Here is a 13,024-nt window from a genome sequence, read left to right on the forward strand (position 1 = left end):
TGACACAGTGACAGGGTGACAGTGACACAGTGACACAGTGACACAGTGACAGGGTGACACAGTGACACAGTGACACAGTGACACAGTTACATGATGACAGGATGACACAGTGACACAGTGACAGGGTGACAGTGACACAGTGACACAGTGACACAGTGACACAGTGACAGGGTGACACAGTGACACATTTACATGATGACAGGATGACACAGTGACACAGTGACAGGGTGACACAGTGACATGATGACACAGTTACAGGGTGACACAGTGACACAGTGACAGGGTGACACAGTGACAGGATGACACAGTGACACAGTGACAGGATTACACAGTGACACAGTGACAGGGTGACACAGTGACATGATGACACAGTGACACAGTGACAGGGTGACACAGTGACACAGTGACAGGGTGACAGTGACACAGTGACACAGTGACACAGTGACAGGGTGACACCGTGACACAGTGACACAGTTACATGATGACAGGATGACACAGTGACACAGTGACAGGGTGACAGTGACACAGTGACACAGTGACACAGTGACAGGGTGACACAGTGACACAGTGACAGGGTGACACAATGACAGGATGACACAGTGACACAGTGACAGGGTGACACAGTGACATGATGACACAGTGACACAGTGACACAGTGACACAGTGACAGGGTGACACAGTGACACAGTGACAGGGTGACACAATGACAGGATGACACAGTGACACAGTGACAGGGTGACACAGTGACAGGATGACACAGTGACACAGTGACAGGGTGACACAGTGATACAGTGACACAGTGACAGGGTGACAAAGTGACACAGTGACAGGATGACACAGTGACACAGTTACAGGGTGACACAGTGACATGATGACACAGTGACACAGTGACAGGGTGACAGTGACACAGTGACACAGTGACACAGTGACAGGGTGACACAGTGACACAGTGACAGGGTGACACAATGACAGGATGACACAGTGACACAGTGACAGGGTGACACAGTGACATGATGACACAGTGACACAGTGACACAGTGACACAGTGACAGGGTGACACAGTGACACAGTGACAGGGTGACACAATGACAGGATGACACAGTGACACAGTGACAGGGTGACACAGTGACAGGATGACACAGTGACACAGTGACAGGGTGACACAGTGATACAGTGACACAGTGACAGGGTGACAAAGTGACACAGTGACAGGATGACACAGTGACACAGTTACAGGGTGACACAGTGACATGATGACACAGTGACACAGTGACAGGGTGACACAGTGACATGATGACACAGTGACACAGTCAAGACAACAAAGTACAAAAAAGCAAAGAAGATGTGCTGGTTTTGCACAAAGTGATGATGAAAGCAAACAGTCAGACGCGCGTGAACTCCAAACAGGAAGTGACGTGAACAAGTGGAATGGATTGGAAAGTGACGCACTAAGGGGACTCTCTAACTTACGCCATAATTGCCAACCTTGAGACCTCCGATTTCGGGAGGTGGGGGGGCGTGGTCGGGGGTGGGGCGGGGGCGTGGTTGGGGCGGGGGGCGTGGCTAAGGGGGGTGGCGTATAATTCACCAACTCGAGTATTTTATATATATTTCATATATATATGAATGTAATACTAGACTTTAAGTGAATTCTAGCTATATATATTTATTTTATTATATATATAAATAAAAGAAATAGTTGAATTTCAGACGGCACCTATCAAATACACAGTAATAAAAACACAGTTGTTCTACTAACTGTACTATGCCTGCTGGTTACTAAAAAACAACAACAACACTTACCTTTCACTATTTGAGTAACCTTTGTTCTGCCATTTGCGTACTGGCGAGCGATCTCCGAATCCGGGAACATCCTTCACGGATTGTTGTAGACATCCGCAAATGAGAAGGGGATGTTGCTTCAGCTATCAGCATAGCCATCTTTGTCTCAGCATAAGTTACACCATCGGGTCTCCATCTTGCGAGGTGGGCCATAATACTGGGTTGTGAAGGATGCTGCGCTGCGGACACTTTGTGCTTCACTGAGCCTTCATGACTGAGTATATCCCTTCACCGTGTTCAATGGAGAAGTCTGTTCTACAAAAGTTCCCCTTCCAACTCTCCTGGATAAACTGAAATTCTTGTTTCCATTCCTTCTGGAACTTGCAAGCATATTTCTTCATTTTGCTGTTCGCCGGTGTAATATATTGTGTTGGAGTCAATAACCAGGCCACGTGATGAAGTTATGTTTCTTTACTGTGGGCTTCAGAACACACATTCTGTTCTATGTACAGTAGATGGCAGTATTGTCCTGTTTAAGAGGGTCACAACATTGCTGAGTCAGGTTCTCATGGAGCTACAGTGGGCGTGGCCTCCAGCTCTGTCTGAATTTCGGGAGATTTTCGGGAAAAAAATTGTCCCGGAGGTTTTCAAGAGAGGCGCTGAATTTACGGGAGTCTCCCGGGAGATCCGGGAGGGTTGGCAAGTATGTCTTATGCTATGAAGTGAGGGGAACCTGAGTGAATAATGACAGGTTGTATCCATCCATCCATTTCTACCGCTTATTCCCTTTTGGGGTTGCGGGGGGGCGCTGGCACCTATCTCAGCTACAATCGGGAGGAAGGCTCAGTACACGCTGGACAAGCCGCTACCTCATGTATAATTATTTATTTCAACTCATATTCGGGCCACTTTATAATGAATATGTGGGCATGTATTTGTAAAAAGAAAAAAATATATATAACCCTAAATTATTTAGTGGGGCTGAAGAATATTAGCTAAAATAGGTCTAGCAACAGCAATGAGTTGTAGGGTAAAACTTACAAAGGTTGCCTGGAGTGATTCATGGAGAATCCTTGGATAAAACGGCTGGGAGACCGACGGCACTTGTGTCGGGATGAGAAAGACAAACTTGTGTCGGGATGAGAAAGACAAACTTGTGTCGGGATGAGAAAGACAAACTTGTGTCGGGATGAGAAAGACAAACACTCACTACCAGTCACGGGAAGCAGCACCTGCAATTAGCTAATTGGTCCTCAGGATGGCGCTGTCACCTCAAATGTCTTCTGCCCCATTTACTTCCGGGCTCATGATTAATACAGACGTTCTGTTGACGCTATATTGTTCAAATATAACGCTATGTTAGAAAAATACAGACGTTTTTTTACCTCTATATCATACAAATATAACACTATATTATAAAAATACAGACGTTTTGTTAACGCTATATTATAAAAAAATTTAAAAATAATTTGCAAACACAAGCGATGGGATGACGCATTTACTTCCGGGGTCACTTTTCCTCTTACGAGTTGGTGCCTTTACGGTAATACTGTTAGCCAATGACTTTTATTTAGATGTGGCGAGTTGGTGCCTTTACGGTAATACTGTTAGCCAATGACTTTTATTTAGATGTGCCGAGTTGGTGCCTTTACGGTAATACTGTTAGCCAATGACTTTTATTTAGATGTGCCGAGTTGATGCCTTTACGGTAATACTGTTAGCCAATGACTTTTATTTAGATGTGCCGAGTTGGTGCCTTTACGGTAATACTGTTAGCCAATGACTTTTATTTAGATGTGCCGAGTTGGTGCCTTTACGGTAATACTGTGGCGGCTGCGCTGTTAGCCAATGACTTCCGCTGGGAGGCGGGACTTCCGGGGAAAGATAGGGAAGTGACGTTATTCCTAGCGTTCAAGTTTTGCCGGGAAAAGAGGGAAGAAATGATTGTTTAAAGACAATTTGTCTCCACACAACACACCTTTATGGAATAACTGTTAAGAAAATTGCAACTCTGTAGGTATTTGGTATTTATTATATATTTGTTGGTTTTCTTTCCTTGATGTTGAAAGTGTCTTGACTTCTGTGTGAATTATAAATGAATGTTTGTTCAGTAAAAAATCAAAGTGGAGACGCACGTTGGGGTTTGTTGTGTGATTGTATCACATCTTGTGCAATAAAGACAAAGAAAGAAGTTGTATGAGCCAACATTCCTGGAATATTGTGAATGAATGATGACTTCTCACTTCTCTGTGAGCGCTTTGAGTATCTAATAATACGAAAGCGCGATATAAAATCCAATCCATTGTTATAATAGTTCAATGGGAAATAATAACCGTTAAAAGTATATCAAACAAACTGCAGAAAGTCATGCCTTGTTGGACTTTTCTGCCTTGATTGGCATGGATGCTGCTTTTCTTCTTATTGGTTCCTAAAACCACTCTTCCGCCCTTTTTGGTTACCTCTAGAGAAACTGTTGTCCTTTTTGCCATTTGAACTATTCTTTCAGCCGAAAACAACGCACGCAGAGGCCATCTTTTCTTTGAGGAAGGCCAAATGGTGCCAAATACCATTGAAACAGACGTTAATTGACCACCAAATGGTGCCAAATACCATTGAAACAGACGTTAATTGACCACCAAATGGTGCCAAATACCATTGAAACAGACGTTAATTGACCACCAAATGGTGCCAAATACCATTGAAACAGACGTTAATTGACCACCAAATGGTGCCAAATACCATTGAAACAGACGTTAATTGACCACCAAATGGTGCCAAATACCATTGAAACAGACGTTAATTGACCACCAAATGGTGCCAAATACCATTGAAACAGACGTTAATTGACCACCAAATGGTGCCAAATACCATTGAAACAGACGTTAATTGACCACCAAATGGTGCCAAATACCATTGAAACAGACGTTAATTGACCACCAAATGGTGCCAAATACCATTGAAACAGACGTTGACCACCAAATGGTGCCAAATACCATTGAAACAGACGTTAATTGACCACCAAATGGTGCCAAATACCATTGAAACAGACGTTAATTGACCACCAAATGGTGCCAAATACCATTGAAACAGACGTTAATTGACCACCACAAATGTTTCATGATCAGGACGTCGACGTCAGTAAAATCCAGGCAGTAGAAAGACGATGCAACATGCCTTTATTTTTAGAATAATGTTAACATTTTTACACTAGAACACATACAGATTTATTTAGCATGAATTGTTTTCGTACCAAAGCATCAGTGACGGGCCGTGAGTTTCCCACCTAGGCCTCCAGCGATGTGCGACTTCAATGATGACCTCGCCAAACATCATCATTGATGTAGCCAATCAGATCAGGAGCTGTTGTCAGTCTGGCCTTCTTGACAGCCTGAGGCAGATATATATAATGATGTTATGAGCTAGGAACACAATCACTACATTACCCAGCATGCCACAGTAGTGCAGAGCCGCCTTTAGCCATGGCGGCAGCTGGATGTTCATTGATGAGCACGCTGGGGAGTAAACTTTAGCCAACACACCTGGTCTGCATATTTTATGATTAGACAACACATATATTTGCAAGTCCATTTTCAAGAAGAATATTTAAAGAGAAACTACATCTTGCGAGACCATGTCAGCCAACCCTGGAAGCTCGAATGGTTTCTACAGATTAAGAGTTGAGATATTTTATTCAATTTTTTTCACATTTAATGTGGTTTTTTTTTTGCAGTTTGAATTTTGAAAGTGCCACATAAGATGTTTTAATTGCTGATGCGAATTTATAGATTTTTTTAAATGTGCGAGAAAACACCCCCGTTTTGTTCAGTGTTGATGTGATTCAATGTCCAGCAGTGTGTAAATGTGTTCCTGTATAGTATTTCTCCAGCAATGGTCATGTGGTGACATCAATGATGCTATTTGGAGAGCTCATCATTGACACCGCACATCGCTGAAAGCCTAGGTGGGAAACTCACAGCCGCCACTGCAGGATCCAAGTCTACAGCGCAGAAAAACGGAGAGGAAGTGGAGATTTTGGACACAACACGTCGTGAATTCCACAAAATATGCACAACAAAAGTGTTTTATTTTCAGCAGTATTAACGAATGCATAAAGACATGAAAATAGCGAGACAATAAAACTATACCGGGTCTAAAAAAAAATAAAAAAAAAAAAAAAAAAGGGGGCAATGCAGGATCCTGGGAAGGAAAGACAAGACATTGATTGTTTTCAGTTCCTAGAACAGTGCTATGAAGGGCACCGTGATCCTGGAGAGCAAAAAGCTGCACCCGCATCCCCTTCACAGGGAAAAACTATGACAGGAAACTGCACCAAACACTTCTCATTTCAGGAATGTCAGCAAAACATGAAATGTCTTTAATCTGTCTTTCCATCAAGTTACAGCAACCTGCAGTGATTCTATTACTTTTGGAATGTTGAGCCATGTCAATAATTCAGAACAATTCTACTTAGCATGTTGCAGGTAGTCAAATCCTTCTTTTCATTTGTATTACGACAGGAAACAGACAGCAAAACCCCCACCGTCTAGATTTAGTGTAAAAGAAAGTGAAGTCTGCAGTAGTCCTCCTAGTCCCTGGAGATGTGGGTGTGCTGCTCAGTAAGTAATAGTCCACTGCTTGATGCTGGCATCGTGGGAGGTGGTGACCAGGGTGTTGGCGTCGGTCCATGCCAGGCCGCTAACGTGGTGCAGCCTGTGACAGTCTGCAGCAAACACACAACAAGGACTTGAAATCTAACTGGAGAGAAGAGTCAAACGTGATGAAACAAGGATTCAAACGCAGTTAGACAGCTCAGGATAGATGCCCCTGGCTGGACTTTCTTCTTTTCATTTTTTAACTTCAATCTATTATATAAAAAGGTGCTTGATACACCGCCTTTTGTATGAAAAGAGAGCCCCTCGTCGGCAGTGAGCCTTACGATCCGGAATATACGGTATATCAGTCTGTAAACTCCCTATGGAAGCGCTCAAAAGTACAACACAGATGACGGGGAGAAGACAGTCAAAGTGGAGGCACGTAAACAAGACCGCCCACAAAAGGGCACAGTATCAGTGCAGCTAGTCGGCTAGTCAGGTGGTGGGTAAAGTATCTTTCCAAGAACACAAGCTTTGACAAAGATGGCGGATGCGGGAATAGAACCTGAAACCCTCAAGTTGCTGGCGACGGCCGCTCTACCAACCAAGCTGGTGGATAGTGCAGCTTTGCCATGTTTCATGTGTCAGGTAAATGGTGGTGAATGAGGCCATATGAACTACTGTGCAATCATGTCTATTGTGTACTTCTTCACAAGGTGATCTGCTTAGTGGTGAAGAAGTGTGTCGTCTGCACAACTTAGTGGTGAAGAAGTGTGTCGTCTGCACAACTTAGTGGTGAAGAAGTGTGTCGTCTGCACAACTTAGTGGTGAAGAAGTGTGTAGTCTGCACACCTTAGTGGTGAAGAAGTGTGTCGTCTGCACAACTTAGTGGTGAAGAAGTGTGTCGTCTGCACAACTTAGTGGTGAAGAAGTGTGTCGTCTGCACAACTTAGTGGTGAAGAAGTGTGTAGTCTGCACAACTTAGTGGTGAAGAAGTGTGTAGTCTGCACAACTTAGTGGTGAAGAAGTGTGTCGTCTGCACAACTTAGTGGTGAAGAAGTGTGTAGTCTGCACAACTTAGTGGTGAAGAAGTGTGTCGTCTGCACAACTTAGTGGTGAAGAAGTGTGTAGTCTGCACAACTTAGTGGTGAAGAAGTGTGTCGTCTGCACAACTTAGTGGTGAAGAAGTGTGTAGTCTGCACAACTTAGTGGTGAAGAAGTGTGTAGTCTGCACAACTTAGTGGTGAAGAAGTGTGTAGTCTGCACAACTTAGTGGTGAAGAAGTGTGTAGTCTGCACAACTTAGTGGTGAAGAAGTGTGTCGTCTGCACAACTTAGTGGTGAAGAAGTGTGTCGTCTGCACAACTTAGTGGTGAAGAAGTGTGTAGTCTGCACAACTTAGTGGTGAAGAAGTGTGTCGTCTGCACAACTTAGTGGTGAAGAAGTGTGTCGTCTGCACAACTTAGTGGTGAAGAAGTGTGTCGTCTGCACAACTTAGTGGTGAAGAAGTGTGTAGTCTGCACAACTTAGTGGTGAAGAAGTGTGTAGTCTGCACAACTTAGTGGTGAAGAAGTGTGTAGTCTGCACAACTTAGTGGTGAAGAAGTGTGTAGTCTGCACAACTTAGTGGTGAAGAAGTGTGTAGTCTGCACAACTTAGTGGTGAAGAAGTGTGTAGTCTGCACAACTTAGTGGTGAAGAAGTGTGTAGTCTGCACAACTTAGTGGTGAAGAAGTGTGTAGTCTGCACAACTTAGTGGTGAAGAAGTGTGTAGTCTGCACAACTTAGTGGTGAAGAAGTGTGTAGTTTGCACAACTTAGTGGTGAAGAAGTGTGTCGTCTGCACAACTTAGTGGTGAAGAAGTGTGTCGTCTGCACAACTTAGTGGTGAAGAAGTGTGTAGTCTGCACAACTTAGTGGTGAAGAAGTGTGTCGTCTGCACAACTTAGTGGTGAAGAAGTGTGTCGTCTGCACAACTTAGTGGTGAAGAAGTGTGTAGTCTGCACAACTTAGTGGTGAAGAAGTGTGTAGTCTGCACAACTTAGTGGTGAAGAAGTGTGTCGTCTGCACAACTTAGTGGTGAAGAAGTGTGTCGTCTGCACAACTTAGTGGTGAAGAAGTGTGTAGTCTGCACAACTTAGTGGTGAAGAAGTGTGTCGTCCGCACAACTTAGTGGTGAAGAAGTGTGTCGTCCGCACAACTTAGTGGTGAAGAAGTGTGTAGTCCGCACAACTTAGTGGTGAAGAAGTGTGTAGTCTGCACAACTTAGTGGTGAAGAAGTGTGTAGTCTGCACAACTTAGTGGTGAAGAAGTGTGTCGTCTGCACAACTTAGTGGTGAAGAAGTGTGTCGTCTGCACAACTTAGTGGTGAAGAAGTGTGTAGTCTGCACAACTTAGTGGTGAAGAAGTGTGTAGTCTGCACAACTTAGTGGTGAAGAAGTGTGTAGTCTGCACAACTTAGTGGTGAAGAAGTGTGTCGTCTGCACAACTTAGTGGTGAAGAAGTGTGTAGTCTGCACAACTTAGTGGTGAAGAAGTGTGTAGTCTGCACAACTTAGTGGTGAAGAAGTGTGTCGTCTGCACAACTTAGTGGTGAAGAAGTGTGTAGTCTGCACAACTTAGTGGTGAAGAAGTGTGTCGTCTGCACAACTTAGTGGTGAAGAAGTGTGTAGTCTGCACAACTTAGTGGTGAAGAAGTGTGTCGTCTGCACAACTTAGTGGTGAAGAAGTGTGTCGTTTGCACAACTTAGTGGTGAAGAAGTGTGTAGTCTGCACAACTTAGTGGTGAAGAAGTGTGTAGTCTGCACAACTTAGTGGTGAAGAAGTGTGTCGTCTGCACAACTTAGTGGTGAAGAAGTGTGTCGTCTGCACACCTTAGTGGTGAAGAAGTGTGTAGTCTGCACACCTTAGTGGTGAAGAAGTGTGTAGTCTGCACACCTTAGTGGTGAAGAAGTGTGTAGTCTGCACAACTTAGTGGTGAAGAAGTGTGTCGTCTGCACAACTTAGTGGTGAAGAAGTGTGTAGTCTGCACAACTTAGTGGTGAAGAAGTGTGTAGTCTGCACAACTTAGTGGTGAAGAAGTGTGTAGTCTGCACAACTTAGTGGTGAAGAAGTGTGTAGTCTGCACAACTTAGTGGTGAAGAAGTGTGTCGTCTGCACAACTTAGTGGTGAAGAAGTGTGTCGTCTGCACAACTTAGTGGTGAAGAAGTGTGTAGTCTGCACAACTTAGTGGTGAAGAAGTGTGTAGTCTGCACAACTTAGTGGTGAAGAAGTGTGTAGTCTGCACAACTTAGTGGTGAAGAAGTGTGTAGTCTGCACAACTTAGTGGTGAAGAAGTGTGTCGTCTGCACAACTTAGTGGTGAAGAAGTGTGTCGTCTGCACAACTTAGTGGTGAAGAAGTGTGTAGTCTGCACAACTTAGTGGTGAAGAAGTGTGTAGTCTGCACAACTTAGTGGTGAAGAAGTGTGTAGTCTGCACAACTTAGTGGTGAAGAAGTGTGTCGTCTGCACAACTTAGTGGTGAAGAAGTGTGTAGTCTGCACAACTTAGTGGTGAAGAAGTGTGTAGTCTGCACAACTTAGTGGTGAAGAAGTGTGTAGTCTGCACAACTTAGTGGTGAAGAAGTGTGTCGTCTGCACAACTTAGTGGTGAAGAAGTGTGTAGTCTGCACAACTTAGTGGTGAAGAAGTGTGTAGTCTGCACAACTTAGTGGTGAAGAAGTGTGTCGTCTGCACAACTTAGTGGTGAAGAAGTGTGTAGTCTGCACAACTTAGTGGTGAAGAAGTGTGTAGTCTGCACAACTTAGTGGTGAAGAAGTGTGTAGTCTGCACAACTTAGTGGTGAAGAAGTGTGTCGTCTGCACAACTTAGTGGTGAAGAAGTGTGTCGTCTGCACAACTTAGTGGTGAAGAAGTGTGTAGTCTGCACAACTTAGTGGTGAAGAAGTGTGTAGTCTGCACAACTTAGTGGTGAAGAAGTGTGTAGTCTGCACAACTTAGTGGTGAAGAAGTGTGTAGTCTGCACAACTTAGTGGTGAAGAAGTGTGTAGTCTGCACAACTTAGTGGTGAAGAAGTGTGTAGTCTGCACAACTTAGTGGTGAAGAAGTGTGTCGTCTGCACAACTTAGTGGTGAAGAAGTGTGTCGTCTGCACAACTTAGTGGTGAAGAAGTGTGTAGTCTGCACAACTTAGTGGTGAAGAAGTGTGTAGTCTGCACAACTTAGTGGTGAAGAAGTGTGTAGTCTGCACAACTTAGTGGTGAAGAAGTGTGTAGTCTGCACAACTTAGTGGTGAAGAAGTGTGTCGTTTGCACAACTTAGTGGTGAAGAAGTGTGTAGTCTGCACAACTTAGTGGTGAAGAAGTGTGTCGTCTGCACAACTTAGTGGTGAAGAAGTGTGTCGTCTGCACACCTTAGTGGTGAAGAAGTGTGTAGTCTGCACACCTTAGTGGTGAAGAAGTGTGTAGTCTGCACACCTTAGTGGTGAAGAAGTGTGTAGTCTGCACACCTTAGTGGTGAAGAAGTGTGTAGTCTGCACACCTTAGTGGTGAAGAAGTGTGTCGTCTGCACACCTTAGTGGTGAAGAAGTGTGTAGTCTGCACACCTTAGTGGTGAAGAAGTGTGTAGTCTGCACACCTTAGTGGTGAAGAAGTGTGTAGTCTGCACACCTTAGTGGTGAAGAAGTGTGTAGTCTGCACAACTTAGTGGTGAAGAAGTGTGTCGTCTGCACAACTTAGTGGTGAAGAAGTGTGTCGTTTGCACAACTTAGTGGTGAAGAAGTGTGTAGTCTGCACAACTTAGTGGTGAAGAAGTGTGTAGTCTGCACAACTTAGTGGTGAAGAAGTGTGTCGTCTGCACAACTTAGTGGTGAAGAAGTGTGTCGTCTGCACACCTTAGTGGTGAAGAAGTGTGTAGTCTGCACACCTTAGTGGTGAAGAAGTGTGTAGTCTGCACACCTTAGTGGTGAAGAAGTGTGTAGTCTGCACAACTTAGTGGTGAAGAAGTGTGTCGTCTGCACAACTTAGTGGTGAAGAAGTGTGTAGTCTGCACAACTTAGTGGTGAAGAAGTGTGTAGTCTGCACAACTTAGTGGTGAAGAAGTGTGTAGTCTGCACAACTTAGTGGTGAAGAAGTGTGTAGTCTGCACAACTTAGTGGTGAAGAAGTGTGTCGTCTGCACAACTTAGTGGTGAAGAAGTGTGTCGTCTGCACAACTTAGTGGTGAAGAAGTGTGTAGTCTGCACAACTTAGTGGTGAAGAAGTGTGTAGTCTGCACAACTTAGTGGTGAAGAAGTGTGTAGTCTGCACAACTTAGTGGTGAAGAAGTGTGTAGTCTGCACAACTTAGTGGTGAAGAAGTGTGTAGTCTGCACAACTTAGTGGTGAAGAAGTGTGTAGTCTGCACAACTTAGTGGTGAAGAAGTGTGTAGTCTGCACAACTTAGTGGTGAAGAAGTGTGTAGTCTGCACAACTTAGTGGTGAAGAAGTGTGTAGTCTGCACAACTTAGTGGTGAAGAAGTGTGTAGTCTGCACAACTTAGTGGTGAAGAAGTGTGTAGTCTGCACAACTTAGTGGTGAAGAAGTGTGTAGTCTGCACAACTTAGTGGTGAAGAAGTGTGTCGTCTGCACAACTTAGTGGTGAAGAAGTGTGTAGTCTGCACAACTTAGTGGTGAAGAAGTGTGTAGTCTGCACAACTTAGTGGTGAAGAAGTGTGTCGTCTGCACAACTTAGTGGTGAAGAAGTGTGTAGTCTGCACAACTTAGTGGTGAAGAAGTGTGTAGTCTGCACAACTTAGTGGTGAAGAAGTGTGTAGTCTGCACAACTTAGTGGTGAAGAAGTGTGTAGTCTGCACAACTTAGTGGTGAAGAAGTGTGTAGTCTGCACAACTTAGTGGTGAAGAAGTGTGTCGTCTGCACAACTTAGTGGTGAAGAAGTGTGTAGTCTGCACAACTTAGTGGTGAAGAAGTGTGTCGTCTGCACAACTTAGTGGTGAAGAAGTGTGTAGTCTGCACAACTTAGTGGTGAAGAAGTGTGTAGTCTGCACAACTTAGTGGTGAAGAAGTGTGTCGTCTGCACAACTTAGTGGTGAAGAAGTGTGTAGTCTGCACAACTTAGTGGTGAAGAAGTGTGTAGTCTGCACAACTTAGTGGTGAAGAAGTGTGTAGTCTGCACAACTTAGTGGTGAAGAAGTGTGTAGTCTGCACAACTTAGTGGTGAAGAAGTGTGTAGTCTGCACAACTTAGTGGTGAAGAAGTGTGTCGTCTGCACAACTTAGTGGTGAAGAAGTGTGTAGTCTGCACAACTTAGTGGTGAAGAAGTGTGTCGTCTGCACAACTTAGTGGTGAAGAAGTGTGTAGTCTGCACAACTTAGTGGTGAAGAAGTGTGTAGTCTGCACAACTTAGTGGTGAAGAAGTGTGTAGTCTGCACAACTTAGTGGTGAAGAAGTGTGTAGTCTGCACAACTTACCTGACAGCTTTATCCGCTTGTCTGCATCACTCACTGTCCAGATATAAACCATCATGTCCATCCCACCAGTTGCAAAGTGCTCATTATCAGGTGACCACGCCAAGGTGACTGGTTTTGCATGGTGGCCATAAAACACATTTTTTACCTTAGAGCAGGGGGGAAGAAAACTTCATGTTAATTTAAAAAAAATGTG

General features: G+C 44.2%; 1 protein-coding gene across 2 annotated transcripts in view; it reads right to left on the bottom strand.

Moving 5' to 3' along the window:
• Positions 1-5,845: 5,845 nt before the first annotated feature.
• The window catches only part of wdr1 (WD repeat domain 1), a 28,863-nt gene continuing 21,684 nt past the window's right edge, over positions 5,846-13,024 (bottom strand). For both annotated transcript variants that reach the window (XM_061874662.1, XM_061874663.1), the window contains exons 14-15: positions 12,832-12,976; positions 5,846-6,502 (exon numbers count right to left, since the gene is read on the bottom strand). In XM_061874662.1, the coding sequence (XP_061730646.1) occupies positions 6,396-6,502; positions 12,832-12,976 (252 nt within the window). In that variant the 3' untranslated portion in view covers positions 5,846-6,395. The remainder of the gene's footprint in view (positions 6,503-12,831; positions 12,977-13,024) is intronic.

Source organism: Nerophis ophidion, linkage group LG16 (assembly GCF_033978795.1).
Source record: "Nerophis ophidion isolate RoL-2023_Sa linkage group LG16, RoL_Noph_v1.0, whole genome shotgun sequence".
In the NCBI taxonomy this organism is placed as follows: domain Eukaryota; kingdom Metazoa; phylum Chordata; class Actinopteri; order Syngnathiformes; family Syngnathidae; genus Nerophis; species Nerophis ophidion.